General features: G+C 35.4%; 1 protein-coding gene across 4 annotated transcripts in view; it reads right to left on the bottom strand.

The window, feature by feature from the left end:
• Positions 1 to 24,743, bottom strand: part of MTMR2 (myotubularin related protein 2) — a 115,379-nt gene that overhangs the window by 51,012 nt on the left and 39,624 nt on the right. For 3 of the 4 annotated variants that reach the window (XM_063092720.1, XM_063092721.1, XM_063092722.1), the window contains exon 2: positions 18,861 to 18,966. In XM_063092720.1, the coding sequence (XP_062948790.1) occupies positions 18,861 to 18,966 (106 nt within the window). Of the gene's footprint in view, positions 1 to 18,860; positions 18,967 to 24,743 lie in introns of those variants that run through there. The other variant, XM_063092723.1, reaches the window with a different exon arrangement.

Here is a 24,743-nt window from a genome sequence, read left to right as displayed (position 1 = left end):
AACTTATTCTACTATGAAGCATTTACTGAGTGCCAAATTCATATCAAAACACTACATTCATATACAAAAAAACAACACGTTTTCGCACTGAACCTACAAGACTAACAATAAAGGAAGAGTTATAGCCTAACTTCCCAGATGAGAAAGAAGAGGCCAAAAGTGGTATTAACTTGTTCAAGATCGCATAGCTAAAGTGCCAGAGGTTGGATCTGAATTATAGTTATAAAAGACTCCAAAGCCCATTCTCTTTTCATTAAGCCATACCAAAGGGTCATAGTGCATTTAAGCCAGGATAAAATTAAGCCCTTATGTAGATTTAATGTTTAGAGAATTTGGAAATAATGTTGATAAAGAATCTTGTTTAAAAAGAGATATTAATTAAAATTAAAACCATGATCAACAAATACTATTGGGTAGTTATCTTGTGAGGGATGCAGCACTGTACTCCAAAAATGCAGATATAGAAACAGTTTTCTTAAGGAGTTACAACCCAGAGAAGACACAGACACACACAAATACACACATACCAAGTTGTCCTATTTTAAATACATCTATCAAGGGCTACCAAAAATGTTCCCTCCTCCCACTGCCTCCTTCCCTGCCAAACAGTAAGTCTCTGATTCCAATTCTTCACCTCTCATGAATTCTTCAGCCTTCTGCAATCTAGCTTTGCCACCTAACTCAAACCCTCCCAGGGAACCTGTTTTCACCCCATTATTAAAGACAATGGACATTTCTCAGTCTCTATTTTTATCTCTTAGCCACATTTCACAGTCTATGCTTACTGCTTCTTGGAAGCACACAATAAACTCCTGATAGCACACAACAAACTCCTCGCTTTCTGGCCATTTTTGCCAGTGGCCTTTATGTTCCTTTTCCTTACCCTTCCTGTTTCTCATGGATTTGTCATTAACTTATTTCTCACTTTACTCAATTCCTGAGGATCTCATATCTACCTATTACTTAAACTTCAATCTGTATTGCCAGTTGAGATTTTTTCTAGGCTCTAGTTCCATAATTAAACTACTTAATGTTAATCACCATCTGGATGTATACCACAGGTATCTTGAACTTAACAGACCTAACACTGATTTGTGTCCCATACTTCACAAATGGCACTACCATCCATTTGGTTGTCTAAGCTAGTGTTTGGGGAGAGAGGACAAAGAGAAGTGGCTTCTGTAAGCAAATTCAGGCCTTCTTTAACTTTGATTTGTTTCATTAGACTGATTACCCAATACCACTAAAAAAAAAAGACTTTCAAAAAAATTTTTAATTAGTTTGTGACTTTTATTTTCTTCTAAACAAAAAGCAGACAGAGACCTCAAAAGAGGGTAAAACAGAAGAAAAAACAAGACACTAATGTTGCCTTAAAGATCACCTTTTGCAGGCCTTCAAAACTGGTTTAGATGTCTCCTGTACATGATATTCCTCTCTCTCACTCACCACACCACTCTAATTGCCTGTCAGTCCTGTTCCCTACCAGATGCCTAGAAGAGATATCCTATCTTACACACTTTTGAATAACCAACAGAAATATAACATGAGCCACATATGTAACCTACATATGTAAGTTTTAATTAACAGTAGTCACATTTTTAAAAGTATGAAGAAACAGGCAAAACTGATTTTAATCATGTTTTCTTTAATCCAATATATCCAAACTATTATCAACATGTAAAAAAATACTAAGAAAGTGTTAATGAGTTATTTTACATTCTTTTTCATACTAAGCCTTCAATAACCAGGGTGTATTTTATACTGTAGAGCACATCTCAGTCCGTACCAGCCACATTTCAAGTGCTCAGTAGCCACATGTCTAGTGGACCCTGTACTGGGCAGTACAAATCTCTTGAATCTAATCGTGATGATTAAGTCATTCCATAGTTTAAGATAGGGGCTTAGGGAGGATTGGATAAAAGGGCTGGACATTATTGTCCAGTGCTCACCTAAGGCCAACAACTAAGAACTACAAAGAACAAATTAACTTCTGTTCAATAAATTTGCAATATAAACAAGTTCATTCTTCTGAAAGTTGAACAATTTGTTTCATACAGGAACTTATTTAAAATACCTAAAGAACTACTATATATACCACACATATGTATTTAGAGGCCATATTCTAAAGCTCAAAAAAGCTTCAGAATGCTAAAAATGCATCTTTTTAGAATGCTATCTAGTTGCCAGTCCCTGTCTTTAATGTCATCATTGAAGAAGGTAAAAAAGGAAGGAAAAGAGGGAGGAAGGAAAGGAGAACCGGCCTATGGAGATAGAAAAAAAAAATTATGAAAACCTGCAATATGCAAAAATACAGACTTCCTGGGTTCAAATCCTGACTGCACCAAAAACTATCTAGGTACTCTTAGGCGAGATGTTCAATTTATGCCTCATTTTCTCCATCTATAAAATGGCAATAATTATAGTACCCCTCAACAGAGTTGTTATAAAAATTAAATGAGTTAATTTAAAGCATTTATATCAGTGTTGGCACATAAGATGTACTTAATAAGTATTGTCTATTAAAAATAATCATAAAAAATTCAGACTAACGAATGATTGCCAGAACCTACTATGAATTTCTACTAATTATGAAAAAAAACAGAATTAGATCAAAAGATAGAATAACATATAGTATACTGAAAAAAATCAAACCACGCTGCACATGTGAAAGACCATAGAAAGAAAGATACTTTATTCATCTCCCAGTCTACAACCTCACTCAGAAATACAAAGATGGTATGTATCACTTATAAAGCTGGGCAGTAGTTCCCATGTTGCACAGGTATACCTTCCTGTGGCTGCAACAGTACTGTTCCCAAGACTTCCTTTCTTTCTATATTTCTTCATTCAAAAGGAAACTGCCACCCCCAGAAAACATGTATGTCACATATAAGAGAAATGAGAAGGGTAGTTCTGGCAAAGGCACATGGTAACACGGGAGGTATAACCTTCACAGGTAAAGCTTTATAATGTGAGAAAAGAGATAGGAGAACCCATGCAAGTAGTATGTATTGAGAACCACAGGTTTCCTTATTATTTTTCTGACCAAAATGTCAAAGAGCAAGTCAATGAAGAGAAGCAATACAAGATCCCATGTTTGCCCAGCAGAGCTGCACTAGATGACAGACTTTTAACAACAGGCATACACTAGGCATTATATATAAACAACTCATTCTACTGCTGGAGATATGAAAAAAAAAACAAAACTCAGATTAGCTCCCAATTGAACAGAGTAGGGACAAGGGCAATCCAGACCCTTTATTTGTTGAAAAACACCATTTCTGGACAAATCTATCTTAATCAAATAGAAAAAATAGGGCCTAGAAAAAAGATTATTTGACAATGAAAATAGAATATCAGCCTCAAGCTTTTTTTTTAAAAAAAAAGCAGCAGTCTTTGAAAATAATTCCTGGCTGGCCAATTAGCTCAGTTGGTGCTGATAACACCAAGGTCAAGGGTTCGGATCCCCATATGGACCAGCCACCAAAATAATCATCATCATCATAATAATAATTCCCTATAAGCATTAGTAGAAATATTTATAAGTTATTTGGCATACTCGGAAGGAAATTAGTCATATTTTCTAAGAAATAGGAACAGAAAGCTATAAGGAAGGAGACTCACTGAGTTAAGAGAAATGGATAAAATAAGGTATGATCACAAGAAAATGTAAAAATGTAATAGTAGAAATAAAATCTGTAAGGAATTGGTAAAGAACTGATTACTCAAAGAACAGCATTAATGTTGAGGGCAAACTCAAAAGGTGCTCTGAGAATTTGAAGAAAAAGAACAAAGGTAAAAGTCATGAGGGAAAATGATAAAACTTGAAAAAAAACTATTTTTTTAAAATAAGAGCAAAAATCCAATATATAATTGAAAAAAGTGCTTTTGAACTGAATAAAGATTTTCTAAGATTTACTGAAATAATTTCCCATGTTCCACACAAAATCAATGAACAGAGACATATCTAGATGTGTCTTGACAAACTTATTTGAACTACAAGAATTAAAAGACAAACTATATGAATATAGGCAGAAAAAAAATAAGAAAAATTATCTTCAAAGGAAGCAAGATCAGGTTAGCTTCAGATTTATCTATATTACCATATTCTAGAAGACAATAACAAAATGTCATCAGAGCTGTGAAGAAAAATCCTTCTGTAATGTGTTTAATGGCAACAGGAAGTCATTCTCAGATATGTCAGGTCTCAGAAAATATAACCCATAAGTCCCTTTTTGGAAAAAAGAAAACAAAAATTAACTGAAGCTGTAGTTCAATCGAAAAGAAGAAATCAAAATGAAAATACGGACAAAGAACTTGGGCTTTAGGGCAAAACTTAGGTTTCATATATGAAGTACCTCCCCCTCAAAAAAAAAAAAAAAAAAAAAAACCAACATTCACTACCACCATACTAACCTCTGAGTCCTAGTTTCACCATTTATATTAAGATAATATTAACACCCACTTTAGATGTTTGCAACTACAAAATAATTGCATCATAAAGGGATTTGGAAAATATTGTAAAAATGTAAGAAATACTTATTATTCATTATTCACCTTCTTTTCTCACAATGGCCCATTTACATGGTGCTTTGTTTCCTCTGCTTTAAAATACACAAGGGATTACTATTTGAGATAACATGTTACATAGGGAACCATAAATCTCTCTTTCTGACTCTTGAATTACTAAATTCCAGATTTAGCTATAAAATAGCAAGCATATGACTATTCTAAAGAAAGCAACAAATCTTTTCCCTTTCAATATTTCTGTGGGTTGAGGAGATGGCAGGAATATTCCAAGTGGCTGGTACAACTTAGGAAAATTAATAGAATAACTTTAATGTTTGCCTGAGAAAATAAAGGAGATGGCTTAAGAAATAAAAATGGCATAATAGTTTAGGGATACATATCCTAGTGCAGGGCTTCCAAAAAAACATTTTGCAACAGTATACTTCAGCAAACAGTCTGTACTGTGTAAGTCCATTTATATGAAATTCTACAACAGAAAAAACTTATCTATGGTAGAAAAAAATGTAGAGCAGTGCTTGCTCTGGGGCTGAGAGTGGAAGTGTGGACTGAGAAGGGACACGAAGGAAGTATCTGGGGTAATGGCAAGTTCTACATCTTGACAGGGATTTGGGTTACACCGTGTAGGCATTTTTCTGAAATCATAGAATGGCCACTTAAGATTTTTACATTTCATTATTTTACCAAGAGGAAAACTATATATAATATTTATCTCTAGTTAGTGATTTGCATGATGAAGTATTTTGCTGAAAGTGTCCTTATGTCTTCAATTTACTTTGAAATGCATCAAAAAGTAAGCTGGATAGCTGGATAAGTGGATGGATAGAGGGATGGACAGATGGTGGTTACGGAATAAAAATAAAGAGTAACACGTTAATAGCAGAATTCAGATGGTAGATATAGTGGGGTTCCTTGTAAACTTTGCTGCATGTTCGGAAATTTTTATAATGAAATATTGGGGGGGAAGTAAGGATTTTAAACTTGACCAGTCAAAGAGGTATGATTGCAGGCTTCTGATGGAGGCAGATGGCATGGTCAAAGAGGTGCACAGTATTGAATATGATAAAGATGAAATGATAATAATCTAGGAGAGAAACAACAAAATCATGGATTAGTCTGTGGTAGCAGAAATAAAGAGGAATATGATACATTAGAAAGTCATCAAATTTGACCCTGGACTTACAAAACAAACAAAATCAATTACATGAATAATACTCAATGATTTTTATTTGAGAGAAATTGCATCTCAGATATGAGAGTATTTCAAAAAGTTCATGGAAAGGTTCATATTATTTTTCAACTCTATTTTTCCACGAACTTTTTGAAGTACCCTCGGACAGAAGAAGAGACAAATGCAGATTCAGTGAAGAAATGAAATGAGGTGAAAACAGGAGGGATGACTCAAAAACACCAGGGGCCTGCCTTCTGAAAATGAGGTCTGGGAAACTAAGAGAGCAAAGCCAGACTGACCCACTAGATTTTTCTGCATTCTCATGGAAATATCTTTAGTAGAGGAAAAGTAACAACCTACACTGAACAGAAGAGGAGAGACATCTACTCCTGGGGAAATCTCCTGGAATACATAAAACACTCTCTTATGGGCCAAAATAATGTTACTAACTGGCTATCCAACCTGTTTTCTATCAAATGCATTAGATCCCTGCCTGTCTCCAGAGCTCTGGCTGGCTACATCAATAGAAGATTACACTAGACCTGCTTTTTAATAGCATTTAATACAGTATTTAGTCCTTTTCTTCTTGTCAAGAAAAGGTTATTAATCTTATTAAAATCATACTGGTGAAAACAAAAGCCACAAGATTCAAATTTATAATTATTTTTTTCTTTTATTCATAATACATAATCAATTTGGTTTTGCTCTCTCCCTAACCCTGACTTTCCTCCAAGCCCTCTTCACCAAATTATTTTCAAACTGCTCAGGAATTTTCCATATGACTTTAATCCCCCTCCCTCTTTCTTGCTCTCTCTCTCTCTCTCTCTCCCCCCCCTTTCCCCTCCCTCCCTCCATCTCTCTCTGTCTCACACACACACACACACACACACACACACACACACACACTCTCTCTCTCTCTCTCAGGAAATTAGTATAAAAGAAATTCAGAAGCCTTGATGTGTAAGTTGACAAATTTATGAGTCAGTTGTCACATGGAATGGTTACATCATAGAAAAACAGGAAAGAATTTTTCTGAAATCTGCAAAACACTAAATAATAATCATCTAAAAGGGAAAAAGGAGTCCGTAAAAGTTACAAACTATTCTCTACAGTTTCCTATGTACTAAAACCCAGAAGAAAAAATAATGCGCTTATTTTTCATTAGGTAATTTAGATAATTCTACTAAAAAAATTGTTTAAACCAATTTTATTTTATTCTATTTTTTTATACAACTTGACTGACAAACCACAAAGTGGTCAAATGAACCATACAAACAAAAAACCTAACAGGGTAGAGCCATAGACTGGCATCTGGGGTGGATCTTTCTGGTTACACATTTGAAACTACATCCAAATTTGAGCACAGGGAAGCCCTTTGTTTTTATAACACAGTCAAGGACAATTTGGTTTGCAGCTGAAACCACAATTAGCAAGAGCAGGAGGACAACATTACATCACCATCCACGATTCGACAACAACAAAAACAAGGATGAGTATCTGAAGAATAACAGTCTGGAAAGCACCACTTCATGCTACCAGTTGCACTGTGCCCTCCAGCAAAGATATGTTGGAGTCCTATGGGCCAGTACCTCAGACCGCCATCTTATTTAGAAATAGGATCATTGCAGATATAATTAGTTAAGTTAAGATGAGGTAATATAGGAGAAGGGTGGGCCCCTAATTCAATATTACTGGTGTCCTCACAAGAAGACAGCCATGTGAAGACACAGGGAGAATGCCATGTCAAGAGGGAAGCAGACAGTACACTGACGGACGTACAGATCAAGGAATGCCAAGGGTTGTTGGCCTTCACCAGCCGCTAGGAGAGAGGCATGGAATAGATTCTCCCTTAAAGCCCTCCTGGTTGGCAAGAACCAACCCTGCCAACACCTTGATTTCAGATTTCTAGCCTCCAGAACTGTGGAAGAATAAATTTCTATTGCTTTAAACCACCCAGTCTGCGATACTCTTACAGCATCCCTAGGAAACTAATACACTTAATATCAAGAAAAACTTCCAAATTTTAATCTTAAAATGCAAGCTGTCATCATCTGCCAACACTTGGAAGCAATCAAAATGTCCTTCAGTAGGTGAATGAATAAACAAACTGTGGTATATCCAGACAAAGGAACATTGTTCAGTGATAAAAGAAATGAGCTGTCAAGCCATGAAAAGATATGGAGGAATCTTAAAACCATATTGATAAGAGAAAAGGTCAATCTGAAAAGGCTGCATACTGGACAATTCCAACTAAATGACATTCTGGAAAAATCAAAAGCATAGAGACAAAAAAGATCAATGATTGCCAGGAGTTCGGGGGAGGGAGGGAGAGATGAATAGGTGGGGCCAAGGGGATTTTTAGGACATTAAAACTATTCTGAATGATACAGTAATGGTGGATACATGTCATCATACTTTTGTCAAAACCCACAGAATGTACAGCACAAAGCATAAACCCTAATGCAAACTACGGACTTTAGTTAATAACAATGTATCAGTATTGGTTCATCAATTGTTACAAAGGCACCACAGTAATCAAGATGTAAATAACAGGGGAAACTGGTGGGGAGTGGCAGTAGTACTGTGGGAACTCTCTGTATTTTCCTATAAATTTTTCGTAAACCTAAAACTAAAAGAATAAAGTCTATTAATTAAAAAAAAAGAAAAAAGAAAAAAAGCTATTCCTAAAACACATAGGTAGTATGTTGAGTATCTAACAGTTGCTGGTACAAGATGCCAGCTTCTTCCCTTTTCTGCAAAAGCCTCTACAAAAAATTCTGTTATCTATACAGGATAACACATTATTCTATCCATCAGCCAAGTCATATTTTACTGCTTCCTTGGCACTCTTATTCAATTTATTTTCAACTCCTGTTGTGTCTCTTTCTTTCACTACCCACTCACATACCCCGTAATACAGCACCACTTTTCCATCATTATTGCTTAGGACACAAGCCCCAGTAGGCTAGGCTCTGATCAAATAGTTTCTCCTGAGAGCAGGCCATGTTAAGAAGAAAAGAATGATCTGGTTATTTCAAAGTCAAAATGGCTGCTTTTTTCCCTCTCCCTGCTAGAAACAGGAAGAGATTTTTCTCAATCTCCACCATGAGAACTTGGTAGAACTCCCAAAGGTAAATCTCACAAAAGTATGAGGGACCCCTAAAACTGGGACCCCTGAAGTTTTTAACTCAGACTTCTCTATGCACTAGTCCCACACCTTCTGATGGTATACTTCAGTGATCCTCAAACTTGTGAATTTCAACACAAGTAAAAATGCAAATAAGAGTTTGGGATTGATATAAGGCTGCAGATTTTTTAAATTTTTTATTACTGAGAACATAAAAATAACCACAAAGCAACTACCATCTACTATTGTCATCATTTCATAAAAGAAATATTTTTAAAACTAAAATGATGGAAGGATATAATCTTGTAATTAAAGGATGGTCCTTCCCAGGGCCGACCCCGTGGCGCACTCCGGAGAGTGCGGCGCTGGGAGCGCAGCGACGCTCCCACCCCAGGTTCGGATCCTATATAGGAATGGCCGGTGCGCTCACTGGCTGAGTACTGGTCACGAAAAAGACAAAAAAAAAAAAAAAAAAGGATAGTCCTTCCCAATAAAAGATGGTTCATAATAGATTATCTGCCCAAAACACATTCAGAGCTTTTACTCTCATGCCTTAACGGGGTTAATAATATCTGCAATAATATCTGAAAATCGCATAGAAATAATTACAAACCAAATATAAGCATGCTATAGACTACAGAAGAGCATAGGAGGTAAGACCCCACTTGCTTAGAACCTAGCTAACTGCTGACATTATATAAGTCTGTAGAGAGTAGAATTGAGGAGCTTTTATTCTGATACCCAGCTTTGCACCTGTAAAAGTTCAAAGTTGAAATTTCTAAGGAAAAGAATTTCTGTGTACCAAATACTAAAAGTAATTATTCCTAGGTAGTAGAAGTTCTGGTGATTTTTATTTTTTCCATAATCTTATTTCTATTTCCCACAAATTTTTATGGTATTGCATTACTTTTATAATAAAAATTTCTAAATGTTATTATAAAAGATACACAATTTTACAAAGGAGAGTTAATGGTAACTTTGGAGAGAAAAGTTACAATCAAATGGAAGTTTTAAGAGTTTGGATTGAAGTCATTTCCCTATTAAAGATGGAAATGAGATAACTATAAATATTTTTAAATGGATTTTGGTAATTCTTTATTGAAGGACATGAATTAGTGACTGCCTTCTTTCTAGTTGTCTTCCAAACTTTCCTCATATAATATCTTTAAAAAATTTTTCAACATTCTTATCTCTCTGATTTTATCTAAATATCTTCTATCAGAAAAAAAAAAAAAAAATCACAATGGGCCAGAAGGGTCAGAGAAGGGGCTGGTTGTATAATAAACAAGCTAACCATGATTCATTTCACTTGAGAAACATAATAAAGTATATTCCAGACGCATGAGCCACATAAATGGAAGTAGGAATGAGCACATTTTATATAAGAGACTATAAGAAGAATCCCTGTCTTCAAGGGGTGAGTTATGCTTGGAAAGTGTTGGAGAGTGTGTGACGGCTGTGATAGGACTAAAAGTGATGAACCCTGAACATAAGGCATAAATATCTGCACATTGTACTCAAAGAAATGGATCTCCCTGAAGAATTTTTAAACAGGGGTATGACATTATGAAAATGATGTCAGAGCAAGATTAGCCTTATAGCAGCACATTAGCCAAATTAGAGAAAGGAGAGCCTATCAGACATAGAATTAGAAGACTATAAAGAATGGAGAGGAAAGGGGAAAATGAGCATGTTTAAGAGATACATTTTAATAAAGGGGGAAATAACTTGGTATTTCTCATTCTCTTCTACTGATTCAGTCAACAGACTTGTCCTGAGTACCTTCTATATTCCAAATACAGAGCTCTAAGCATACTACTACTGTAGGGAACAAGACAGACATGTCTGCCTTGAAGGGGCTTACAGTAATATTCTTTCCTCTAAATTCTTCTTTTTGAATTGTGCAGCCTTTATGGAAAATGGTATGGAGGTTCCTCAAACAATTACAGATAGATCTACCATATGACCCAGCTATTCCACTGCTGGGAATATACCCAGAGGAATGGAAATCATCAAGTCAAAGGTATACCTATCCTCCCATGTTTACTGTAGCACTATTTATAATAGCCAAGAGTTGGAACCAGCCCAAATGTCCATCATCAGATGAGTGGATAAGGAAACTGTGGTATATCTACACAGTGGAATACTACTCTGCTATAAAAAATGAAATACTACCATTCACAACAACATAGATGGACTTAGAGAAAATTATATTAAGTGAAACAAGTCAGGCACAGAAACAGAAATACCACATGTTCTCACTTATTTGTGGGAGATAAAAATAAATAAATAAATAAATATACAAACAAATAAAAGGTGGGGAGGAAGAAGACACAACAATCACAATTCCTTGAACTTGTTAAGAAAAGTGAACAGATATGATGTAGTGGGGGGGAGAGAGGAATGGGTAAAGGGACATGATAATCAACTACAATGTATATTGAGAAGTTAAAATAAAAAGAAAAATAAAAAAAAAATTTTTTAAAAACCACCTAAAAAAAAAAATTTGTTTTTGTAAATTGCTCCCAAACACTTTTTATAAGTATTTTAAAATATAGTAGCATTTTATTAACCTATGTTGTAGACTGCTTCAGAATGTCCTGCCCTCTCTGTTTCCTAGCTATACATAGTATCTATCATGCAGTACTCATTGATTTGCTTACCTCCTTTCCCACTGTGTCACTCCAAGCTTCATGCTGGCAGAGACCATGTCTTACTGGATGCTTTTTCCCCAGGACACTCAGGAAATTTCAAAAGAGTGCAGTGAGTTAGTGAATACATGCACGTATTTTATCTGGAACTATGAATAAAACAGAGAATCTGTTCCTTTAGTTTCCCAGATGTAGCTGACAGATAGTTTCATGTTTTACCCAATTAGGAGTGCTTCTCAAACTTTTCCACCAATTACTATAGCAAATGGGAGGATATAATACTCCCAGTGCCCCTTGGAGTTTGAGAATGCAACCAACTACGCACACGTATAAAACAGCCTTGAAGTCACACTCACTCAGGCACTATGCTACGCCCTAGGGATATAGCCAAGATTCCTGCCCTTGAAGAGCTCACTTTGAGAGAGGAAAGATGAACAATAATCAAATAAACAAGAAAATATCCCTGTTATTTTGCACGGGGTGGGAATGTAGGGGTAGCAACAGGTGGTATATCAGGAGGCACATAATTTTATAAATAACAGAATAATGTTATGAGGGAAATAAATCACAGTACTATATCAGAGTTTTTAGGAGGCTATTTTAAAGGTCAAGAAAAGCCTCAATTAGAAGACAATTTTTGAGCAGAAACCTGAATAATTTTTAAATAGCTAGTTTTGTGAAGAGTGCTTAAACAGAGGAAAAACCAAGCACAAAGAATTTTAGGCAAAAATGGTCTTGATAGGGTTAAGGAATAGAAAGAAGATTCCATCAACATGGTGACGTAAACATTTTAAAAAGATTTGTCATTCACATTATATATCCAGGGCAGGGCAGCAGGGGACAAGCTCATGAGAATAGTCACTCCGAGACCCAGGCTAACAGAGGCTCCGTTTCAACACGTGCTTCTACGATCAACTCATCAGTGGGAGCAATCAGTGGTTAGTTATACATTGGCTTTTAAGAAGTGATGTCCCATTTCCTTGACCAAAACAAGTCACATGTCCATGCCTGAGTTTAAATGAATGGGGAAGTACAATCTACACAAGGACTATTTTAAAAAGTCATGTGCTAGGACTTGGTGAGCAAAGAGTATGTTGTAAGAGATGAAGTTGGTAATCTCTCTTTCCTTCATATGCTAAAAATTCAGGAGAATTTTGCCCTCTGTTTCAAAACCTTGTTTTAATTTCAAAATTAAGTTTTCTCCCAACTTTTTGGTATTATTGACGCCACACAACTATGTATCTCATGACACAAGACTGTATATTCTTGGAGGTGCCAGCTTCCTGAGTTCAAGTTCAGCTAACTCATAGCTTAACATTATGACTGATATTTTCCTAGAATGTTCCTGTGAGGCAAACTACCAAGATATCAAAGCAGTTTGGAAATTATTTAAAAATCAGCCTACTATTTAATTATATTAGAAACATCTTAAAATGTTTTTCTCGTTCTCTTTCCCAGCCACATCCCTCACTCCCCTCTTGGGGGCGGGACTGACGGATTAGAAGCATATTATATCAAACAAGAAAAAAAGCACACAAAAAAGATTTTAACCCCATATATATATCTATAATCAAAATATAGTATGTTTTGTGTCTTAAAATTTACACAGATAACTAGATAGATACCATTCTGCTGGAGAATATACCACAATTTATTAATCCATTACAGACTGATGGACATTCATCATGCACACAAATAATGTGCAATGAAGATCTTCATTCAAGTCTCTTTGAATAAATGTGCGATTTTCTACATAAGTAAAACTGGAACTGTTATGGAGAGTAAGCTTTTGTAGATAGTGTTGTACTTTTCTCTACCGCAGCTGTTTCAGTACTGTATGAAAGTCTCCTTTGCTTCACTTTTAGTTTATCTTTCAATCACCACCACTGAGGAACATACTTTAATTAAAGCCCAGTGCTATGCAAATTACAACTCATAAATAAGTAAAGCTGTGCATTTGAATTTTAAAATCCTATATTTTATGGAATTTATTCTTCAGTGAGCAAATAAACAAACCATACGCAAGTTCCCTAGGTTCTTAATTCTCCTAGGTGGCAAACTTTAGAAATATGTTCTAAGTAAAGAAAGCCTAATTTTAAAGACTGCAAATTTATTTTTTAAATTTACATTATGGAACACTGTGTATAAATGAAATCTATTTAAGTTTTTAAAGTGAAGTTAAATAGGCTTTACTACCAAGTGAAGAGCAAATGAGGCAAAGAGAAAACACTCCACAATTATGTCATGGAGAAAAGCACGACTCAATTTACAAAATCTGAATTTGTTCTCAATTTTTCAAAAATACACCTACTGGATTATATCTGTATAAGACTTTTTTTCTATAACAAACAAGGCTAACAAGATAAAAAGTAACAGAAGTAGAATTCCACTTGCATAAATAAAAATTCAAGATATCTACACTAGTTGTACCCTCCCCACTCCAGCCAATTTTCCATTCTGCTCTATTGATGCAGAGACAACAAATCTTGTTTGAATACAAAATCCTTAATAGAAAAAGCTTTCACATTTACCCATTAATCTACTAAAATACCATCCTTTCAGGAAAGTGCCATTGTACAGTACCTATAGGAGAACCCTATACAATTTGATTTAATGTTTTTAATGAAATTGGATTAGCTTTTCAATGCACTGTATTGTTTACACGTCTATTTAAAGGCTGTTACTGAAGGAGCTTATAAAATTTGGTGGTTCAGTGCAGGGAAAAACAATGAGGCTATGTGGAGAACTCAAAGCCTAGAGGTTAACCAACTTCAAATCATCTATGGATGATGATTTTCAAAACTACTGTACCAAACCCCTCATCCCACACACAGAGCCAAACCATGGTCAGTCAAAAAGCAACACACAGCTGTCTGCAGTTAGTTTGATCTATAATTAACTAAAACACTACCATTATATGGTTGCCAAAGGTATACACACAAAAAGCAAAACATGACCAATTAACAAAATTGTGACAGGAAATCAAATTTTATTACATAACCCCTCTTTTTCTAATCATCTAGAAAAGCAATTCTCATTTATTAAGAAAGTAATACTGAAACCCACTATTTCCATCCCCCCAAAATGTATAAAAGACATTCCTTATTAGTTAAGAGTTTCACTTAACATTTGAAAAGGCTCAGCAGCAAAATCATGGGATGATAGTCTCTCTCAGTAATGTGCTGTACAGGAGTATGAATGATCTGAGACAAAATAAGGGCCACACCTAGCTGTGTGCCTTTAAGCACATGATTTAATTCCATCCCTTCTGAACATCAGGTTTCTTATTTGCCAAATGCAAATAACTGTCTCACAAGATTGTTGCGAAAGCTAAAAGAGATGAGGCATGTAAAATGTCTATCATAGTAGCAGCTAGATATTTTCTAATTCTTAGAAGCACATCCCTCCCCCCACCCCTATCTCCCTGAAAAAAAATCCACACATACATTTGAAAATCAGTCTGCAGTTTTTAAATATATTAACATTTAATATAATGTTACTCATTCATCTCCTTCCCATAACTGAAAAAAAAGACTATAACTCAAGTAAAGATATAGGAGGGTACTTCAAAAAGTACATGGAAAGATTCCTATTATTTTTAATTCCATTTTTCCATGAACTTCTTGAAGTACCTTCGCAGCTAACAATTAAAGTCATATTTAAAAATGAGGGAAATAGGGTAACAACCTAAACATATTAGTTTTCTTTTTTCTCTCTGACACGTTAGGCACTCCACTATGGAAAGGACAGTTAAACTTTGTTGCCCAAAACTATTTTCTCCTTTATTTAACATTTAACAGCTGTCTGCTCATTCATCTAATAAAAATTGGCTGAAGATCCTGCTAAGTTACAAAAGATGCTGAATTAATAAGGCACTAACACGGATACATGGGAACAATTCCTGCAGGATCAAGTTGATGTATAAATTCAACTGCTTCCTTTTGTAACTTAGAACTAAGGTAGTCATATAATTTAGAACACTTTTGTGTCTAATGTTAAACCTGCTAGGACAGCAGGCATTAAAGAGGTCTATTCCAGACAAACTTACATGTATGAGATTACCCACCCATATATTATCTCCGTATAGGACACAGGAGATATGATCTTTTGCTTCAGAAGGAAAATAAAAGTACTTTGCTATTTTTTTCTTTGTTTTAAAAAAAAAAAAAAAAAAAAAGCACACCTCCAGGTCTTGATTTCTAGTAACACTCCTCCAAAAAAGGAACCAAGGCTCCTTGGAAAAATGGATGATGTTCTAGAATTGAGACGGGAAATATACATGATAAGCCTGGAGCATAGTGTGGTGCCAGAAAATAAGGAAGTGCTCAAAGAAACACTCCAATTAAGGGAGTATGTCAAAGGGACACAAGATCTGACTGAAAGAACTCCCAACTTGGAGATGGAACAATCTGAGCTATAAAGTAGTTCTGCACTGTAACAAAAAGTATAAAACAGATATCCACAAATCCATAATGAAATAAATAAATTATTAAATAAACCAATAAGTGGGAGTGAAGAAACAAATTTCCTGTGCAGAAGAATTCTGAAAAATGTATGTAGATTTTCCACCCTCGAGGAGGTAGAACATAAATCCCCTCTCCTAAAAGGTAAGCTGTGCATAGCAACTTCTTTCCAAAAAGTACAGTATAGAAAGAAAGGGGTGGGGGGAAGTAGGAAGAGTATTTACAATGAAAAAAACTAACACTGCCTCAACCAAGTAATCAAGGTTAACATCAACGGTGATAACCATGTTGACAATAGAAGGGGTCTTCAAAAAGTTCATGAAAATTCGGATCCTATATAGGAATGGTCGGTGCACTCACTGGCTGAGTGCCGGTCACGAAAAAGACAAAAAAAAAAAAGAAAAGAAAAGAAAACTAGAGAATAAACGTATTGTTTTTAAAAAAGTTCATGAAAAGACTAATATTATCTTTCAATTCTATTTTTCCACAAGCTTTACGATATATCCTGGTATGTACCATTGGTATACACACACATTGGTATGTGATGAAAATGGCACTTTACTTCTATGTTCTTCCTCCTAAAACACATAACCCCAGTTTAACTATGAGTAAAACATCAGACATTCTACAAAATACCTGACCAGAGCTCTTCAAAACTGAGAAAGTGGGTCACCAAAAACAAGGAAAGTCTCAGAAACTGTCACAGCCAAGAGAAGCCTGAGAGACATAACTACTAAATGTAATGTGGTATTCTGGATGAGACCCTGGAACATTAGGGAAAAACTACAGATATCTGAATAAAGTATGGACTTTAGTTAATAAAAATGTGTTGATATTGGTTCATTACATGTAAGAAATATACCATATTAATGTAAGACGTTAATAATAGAAGAAACTGGATGTGAAATATATAAGAGCTCTGTATTTTGCAATTTTTCTGTAAATCTACAACTGTTCTAAAATTAAAAGTTTATCTAATAAAAATTAAATAAATTATATATATATATATATATATATATATTTTTTTTAAGATGACCAGTAAAGGGATCTTACCCCTTGACTTGGCGTTGTCAGCACCACACTCTCCAAGTGAGCTAACCAGCCATCCCTATATAGGGATCCAAACCCATGGCCTTGGTGTTATCAGCACCACCTCTCCCAAGTGAGCCACGGGCCGGCCCTAATAAATTATACTTTATATACAGATTAACATTATGGCCATTATGTCTAAACATGAGCTCATAATTTATGACATAAATGGCTTCCTGAGAAAATGAAGGGGATATACAAGCAGAGAAGTTGACAGTGGAGGCCTCCTTAATCCATCTACTTTCAGCATCCTGTGATATACTGCAATTCACATGAGTGTCAGTTAAGTAGTTTAAACTAACCCTCACAAGAATACACAAATGGTTTACAATATCTCAGACAACAGCAGATAGAATAATAGTAATAATGTAAGCATAGGCAAGTAGCAAAAGTGACATGTCTTCATTCCTACTACAAGTTCTTTATCAGTCACAATATGTGGTTAGAAACAATGATGTTTTTAACAAATAAAATCTGACCAGCAGTAGGACACAACAGTTCAAAATTATCAAGAAGTCTATAAACTCCTCGCAGATTTTTATTAATGTAATGAATAAGCAAAAGTTAGACACATATGTAAAATATATATATTTAAATAATAACAAGTTAAGGAGAAGGAACAATGGATTTATATCCACTATTGTTAACAATGAACCCTGCCCTAAATGTATGTTATGCTTCAAGATAATCGCTAATGATATTATGAAGCCTTCAGAATTAGCATTATATTCAGATTATGAAAATAAGCCTTCAGAATTTTTTAGTGATGTTTAAAATCATGCTATACCCAATCTAACATTTTATAAAAGTTCACAAAAGGTAATGACAAATATGCAGAAGCCTTTATAGACTGTTTCTAACCTGTCTTCTTATATTTGTTGGATTCTATCTTAAAAATGAAATAGATGAAAAAGATATATTCTCTCAATATATGCTCAACACCAAATGACTTCATTAATGAAAACAATGTTTTCATTAAAATTGTGTAAGCAGACACTTGACTGGAATAAAAAGTTTCTGAGCCATACTAGCCAGCTGCCAAAAAAAAAAAGATTCTGAGGTGCTCTTTAACTATGTGAGGACATAAAGAAAGGCATCTGCAAACCAAGCAGCATACTCTCACCAGACACCAGATCTGCTCTTGGACTTTCCATCATTCACAGGCAAGTGGTTGTAGAAAAGCTAATGAATCCAGAAACGTACAATGTGCTACAGGACATGGCTTCTGTGGTTAATGTCATAGAAACAAGACCTTTAATAAATAAAGGAATACTTACACACTATAATGAGATGTATAGGAACTATCACACAACATTTAAGTGACATAACTCCAGAATTAGACTGCATGGGCTGGAACACTGGCAACAGAATGTGTTAGCTATGAGACCTTGGACATGTTACTTAAATTAATCTCCATGACTTATTATCATCTGTAGAATGGCCGCAAGAATTGGTGGGAGTATTACAAGAAATAATTCATGTACAGCACTTAGAACAATGCTTTACTGAGTACACAGTTATTACTCAATAAATGTTAGCTATTATTGGCCATTATTATGGGAGTAATCATAAAAACCTTTATACCACAAATAAATCCACTAATTATATTTTGGCAAAGAACTCAAAAGCGATTAACCTTAGAAATGAATTACACATTTTTCTTTTACAAATAAGTAAGCATTCCACATATGCTGGCCTGCTTATAGACTGAGGTCTTTGAGAATACTCCATCAAAATTTCCTGCTTAGTTAGTTAAAGGTTATATTGATAGTGTAGGACCACAAACACCTAACATGAAGTACTTCATCGGAACTTTAAAATAGTATACATACCCTTAAGTCAGGAGAAAAGTTGTCTGTAGAAGTTGAAATGGAATCTGACGATACAACAGAAGCTGATTTTGTATGCACTGAATTCTCTGAATGAGAAGTGGAGGCACTACAAAAAACAAAAGCACAGTATGTTTGAAAAATGGGGGCTTTAAAAACCAATTTCAGACATTTTATCTATTCTAACTCCGCTATTTATTAAAACTTCCATTGCCAACTAGTCCTCCTTTGCCTATTCAATCTTATCCCAAAATACTGATAAATTATAAACTCCCTTCAGGGTTAAGTATTCTTACCACCCAAACTCCCTCTGGACAGACTTTCCCAGTGCTTGAGAATATACTCCAGGCTAATTCCTTCTTAATCTATCTATCCATTGATTCATTCAAAGAACATTCACTGAGTGATCCAATGTGCAAAACCAGTACACCAAGCACTGTGATTTGGGAGTAATTATGACACGGTCCTGATGATGATGAAGTTCACAAGCTTGTGGAAGAGACAGACAAGTAAATAAATGGTACAATACACACACGAGAGAGAGAGAGAGAGAGAGAGAGAGAACGAACTATGGGAGAAAAGAGAAGGAAGCAGCTAACTTTGGCCAAGAAGTTCAGGGATGAACTGAGTCTTGAAAGATGGGAAATTGGCAGGCTGGCAAGTAAGGGAATTCCACAAACAAACAAAAAGCACTACAAAGGTATGGGAGTATCAAAGCACAGAGAACATTTGAGATACTACAAACGGTTAAACAAGGATGCATGTGCAGAAGAGCAGAAAATGAGGATGAAAACGCCGGCCTGTCTTTGTACCTTGTACCACTCTACAGTTACTATTATTTTCTTAAATTCCTATAGAACTTTCAATACTTGCTCACATACTGCCTTTCATTGCTTATTGATTTCAAGCATGTACATTTTGTCTCATCAACTAAATTTTAAGTGCCCCGAGAGCAAGGATTATATCTTTACTTTTTTTATTTTCCACAAAACCTACTTCAGTGCCTGTACTGTTAACACGTATTATGTTTATTAAATTAAAAACACAGTGTCAATATGTTGCAAACTAAATAATTGATATAATTTCTTTTTATCAGTAAAAGAAAGTTAAAATTATTTAAGGTAAGAAAAATCAATGGTGGAAAAACCTCAAATGCTTTGAATTGAGGCTTAAAGTTCAGATTAAAAAATATATGTTTCTAAAGCTTCATTCCCAACATTAGAAGTCTTCCTTACACCAAGTCAAATTTTTCTTCATTAGATTTTGATGAAATACTTCATTCTTGAGGTTGTGATAATATTTAAGAACCGTGTTTTGTTTAAAAACTCATTCATTATAAATCTGTCTATAACAATAACTAAATTATTTATACAATATGAAAATAAACTCTCCCCAAAAGAAATTGTCACTTCATTTAAACGGATGAAAAATGGTATTCCAGTGAGAATACTTCATAATATTTTTTTTCAAATGCGAACATCCCTTTATTTTATTTACTATTTCAAAGAATAATGTGGTTATTTGTTTATATCCAACAACCTGTAATATATACAAAAGAGCAGTCATAAGAAATCATATTATTTAGTTTTATAATGTAAGGAAAGAAAAATTGATAGGCTGAGAATGTTTTCTTTTTTTCCTTTTTTTTTTTTTTTTGTAGCTAACTTCTGATAAATCAAATGCCGTCTGCATTAGAATAACAGGTAAAATAATTAAACTTTAGGCACAGCACTTTGACAGATATTAACTTCCTACTCCACATAGATTCCCCTTTCCTCCCTGATCAGGATAGTCTATGCCCAGCCCAAGATGACAGTTTGCTTTTGGATCCTTGTGGGTAAGAAAGCCATGTGACACAATTTTGGTCAATGAGATTTAATGAGAAGTCTGCTAGTGGTTATAGAAACCTTTTATTTTCTTAATAAAGGGGAACAGAAACAGCAGATCAGTACTTATCCTTCCCCACTTTCTCTCTCCTGGAATCAGAATGTAAAGCTTGGAAATACAGTGGATATCTTGTGAACATAAGCAACATGCAGGCCTGCTAAGGACAGGGAGTCAAAAAACAGGGTGAGCACAGTTCTTGCTCAGATCACTGAGCTTCCACATCCATACCAACAACTCTCTACCTCTGGAATTACTGATACGTAAAATAAATGAACTTCAATTTTTAAAATCACTGTAATAGAGTTTTCTATTCTATATAGCCAAACACAATTCTGATACAGCAGTCAACACCTCATAAAGTCTATTTTGGGCAAGTTCAAATGTATTATACTACTTTATATGCATATGACCTGGAAGAATAAAAAAAAATTCTTAAAGGAAATAAAACACAATCTGGAATTATGGGCAGTGAATTATCTAGAAAAATAAAACTGGCAGAGAGAATATTGTAACATGTAGCCCAAGAAACCAAATGGCTCTTTAGAGCCAAAGTATTATGTAAATAAATCTAAGAGAAATAAAATAACAAACAAAGCCAGGTATTGAAACTAATACTTCGCATTCTCAGTCAAAGTATCAACTCTTTCAAGCAAAAGTGTGGTAAATGGCCTTTAATTATTAACTTCTCTTTTCAGACATGTGTAAATATGGGTAGAAATGGTGATCCATAATGTTATATTTGAATAAGCACTAAGGCATACTTCAATATATCCAGTCTGTCAAAGTTTTTAAACTCCAGGCAAACATGAGGAGCTGGAGATAAAGGGGTGGTTATTATACAATTGTATTATTCCATTTCTGTTGCTTATAACAAAATATGTGAAACTGGGTGATTTATAAAGAAAAATGAAATTTACTGTTTACAGTTTCTGAGGCTGGAAAGTCCAAAGACCATCTGATGGTGGCAAAAGTGACCCAGGGGTCTCTCTCACATTGCAAGATTGTGGAAGCAGAGAGAGCAAGAGACAGACTCTCCTCTTTTTTTAAAGCCCTTAGAACCATGCTCCTGACCACCATTTTTAATCTATTCACTACTGCCTGGTCCTGCAATCTAATCACCTCTTCAAGGCCCCACCTTTCAATTACGATAATAGGATTTCCTACCCTCTTAACAGTCACAGTGGGGGCTAAGTTCCTAATACATAAAACTTGAGGGGCACAATTCAAGCTTCAATGAGTTCTGTGGGGACGTAATTCAATCCACTACAACCATAGTACTGTTCTTGTGACTATGGCAGAAACACACACATACAGACACCAGCAGAACTGTTAAAAACTGTCCTGGTATAAACACAAAGTGCTGCCCTTATTGACCACTCAGACCAAAGGTGGCCATAGGCATACTAGAATGCAGGGCTCTATTTTCTGTAGTTATTTTTTTCTTCTATTATACTGGCTCTATGCATGCTTCTCACTGCCATGGCTACTGATATAACACACTCTAACTTCCACTGCTTTTTTCCATTTCTCCCTTGCTCATCTTGAGGTTGAGCTTTGTATGTTTACCTTCTCTGAACAGCTCCACAAACAAGCCCTGTGTTTCCCAAAATTCATACACTTGCTCTTGTAATCCAAAATAGAATGCTCCTTTAGCCCAATCTATTTATTAATATTCTACCTATCCTTTAAGACCCAGTTAAAAAGTTAGCTTTTCCAAGAAGTCTTCCCCAGATCTTCCAGCTGGAACTAAACTCTTAGTCTTCTATACTTTCATAGACTTTTGTCTATTATTGCATTTACCCTTTTTCACATTAGATTACAGAACTTTAGTTACATGGCCACCTCCTTTTTAAATTATAAACTGCTAGAGAATAAGAATTGGGCAATTGGCAAGGCATTTGAACTTGGAGCCAAGGCTGCAGTTTGCTAACCTCATTAAGTAACCAATACTATTTCAGTCCTCAGATTTCCTAGGCCCACGAACTTCACTACAATCAATCCAAACATTCCTGTTATCCTTGTCATCCTGAACCTCTCTTCAAAATGCCAGACCTCGGGGGAGAGAGAGGAGGGAGGGAGGTTTCGGTAATGGGCCACAATAATCAACCACATTGTATATCGACAAAATAAAATTTAAAAAAAAAAAAAATGCCAGACCTCTGAGTCAACTTTGTCATGTATGTTCATTACCATATTACTATGTGTTTCTTCCACCCACTTTTTCTGTCCAAGTCTTCCTTCAACTACTAACTCTCTTTCTAACCTTTCTACTGAAATCCTTATTTCACAATGAATAAATCCCCGTACATTGTCAACAGAATTCTCCTCTCCATCTTTTTGCCTCAACTGACATCTCTCAGGAATCCACTTCCTTGCAGCCTTTAATAGAGGAGACTCTTTTCTTTTCCCACATCTAACAAAGCCAAAAGATGAAACCAGCATTTTCCAAGCTTAAGTCTCAAGCTTCTACAGGAGGATCTCTTGTCCATCTTCATATACAAAAGCCTTTTTCCTCTCGGGTTCATGGCTTTCAGTGTATAACCTCCTTGTTCCTATCATCCACCCATTTTTAGTCATTCCCCCTCACACTCACCAAGGGTTTTTAAAAAAAATTGGCTCAGTTTCTTCTACAATATTTCTTTCTACTCCAAAGCTGCCATCATCATGGGAATTTTACTGTCCATAAGGATAAATTATCAACAACCTAGCTCAAAATCCCTCAATTCCTACATCTCTCATCTACATTCCCACTTCAGCAACGTGCATCTGTAGTCACACCCTGGACTTTTATCATTTCTGGGAACCACTCTGCCTCTATAATCTTAAACTCAGGGAAATCAGTCTCTGAACACAGAGGCTTATCCTTTCCCAAAATCTCACTTTCTTTTCTTTCCCGCCACCTAATCTTCAACCTAATGAAGTTAGCCAGTCCCTCAACCCCTCCATTTTTCATTGTCCTTCATGATACACTGCTCTTCCTTGCCCACTTCACTTCTCTTCCTGTCCACCCTAGAATGTAGAGTTATACTCCGTCTTGGCAAACCCTCAGTGTCCTTATATCCCTATCCATTGGCCACAACTGCCCTGTTAATCTCTAAACAGTATTTGCAGCAATATAACCATCTACTTTCTTCAGCCCTAAGACTTGGCTACTAGTGAAGGAAATCTTCAAATTGGGGTCACTTAATAAGATTCATGATTAGAAACATCAGCTAGGTGCAAGGTAGTGCTCAGTGGCACTCCCACTTGCCAAGTGTTTCTTTTTAAACTGTAAACATCTTTTCCCAAAACCCATCATCACATCCAATCAACTCAAAGTCCTGTAGAGTCTACTTCCCTACCACCTCTTAGATTCATTCCCTCTCCATCCTAATTTTTACCATTTTAACTCAACACCTCTTCTCTGAACTGCTGCCAATCACTTGTCTCCTTTCTCCTACTCATCCAATATAACATCCCATACCAATACCACAGTGATATTTAGAAACATAAATCTGATCATAATACTCCCTTGCTTAAATCTTCACTGATTCCTAGTTGCCTACAAAATCAAGCCCAAACTCTTTAGCATAACAAAGTTTTCCATGATCTGGCCTTTATTCTACATATTTAGCTATAGTTTTTATTCATCTGGTGCCACTGAAAATGGCTTACACATTCTCTATGTTCTCTAGCCATTTCATGCCTCTTTACCTTTGATAACTCTGCTGTCTCTACCTGTAAAGCCCTTCATACTCTCTATGCCCTTTTTGCTCCATCTGTCTTGTAGACATGACTATTTCTTCCTTTACTGCACACTGTACTATAACGTTTTATTGCATTTACTTATCTACAAACTCCTCTCCTCACATACTATAGTTATTATTTACTACTCCAAGATTCTTTACCACAAAAGATTGTTTCCCAACCTCTCACAAAACATATGAAGTGTTCAAAAAAGAATATCTGGCACATAACAGCTATTAATATTTATGACAACTGAGTGTTACTGTACACATT

The sequence above is a fragment of the Cynocephalus volans genome, chromosome 4 (genome assembly GCF_027409185.1).
Source record: "Cynocephalus volans isolate mCynVol1 chromosome 4, mCynVol1.pri, whole genome shotgun sequence".
NCBI classification, from domain to species: Eukaryota; Metazoa; Chordata; class Mammalia; order Dermoptera; family Cynocephalidae; genus Cynocephalus; species Cynocephalus volans.
Note: the sequence above shows the minus strand (reverse complement) of the source record. Positions and strands in the feature narration are given on the sequence as shown.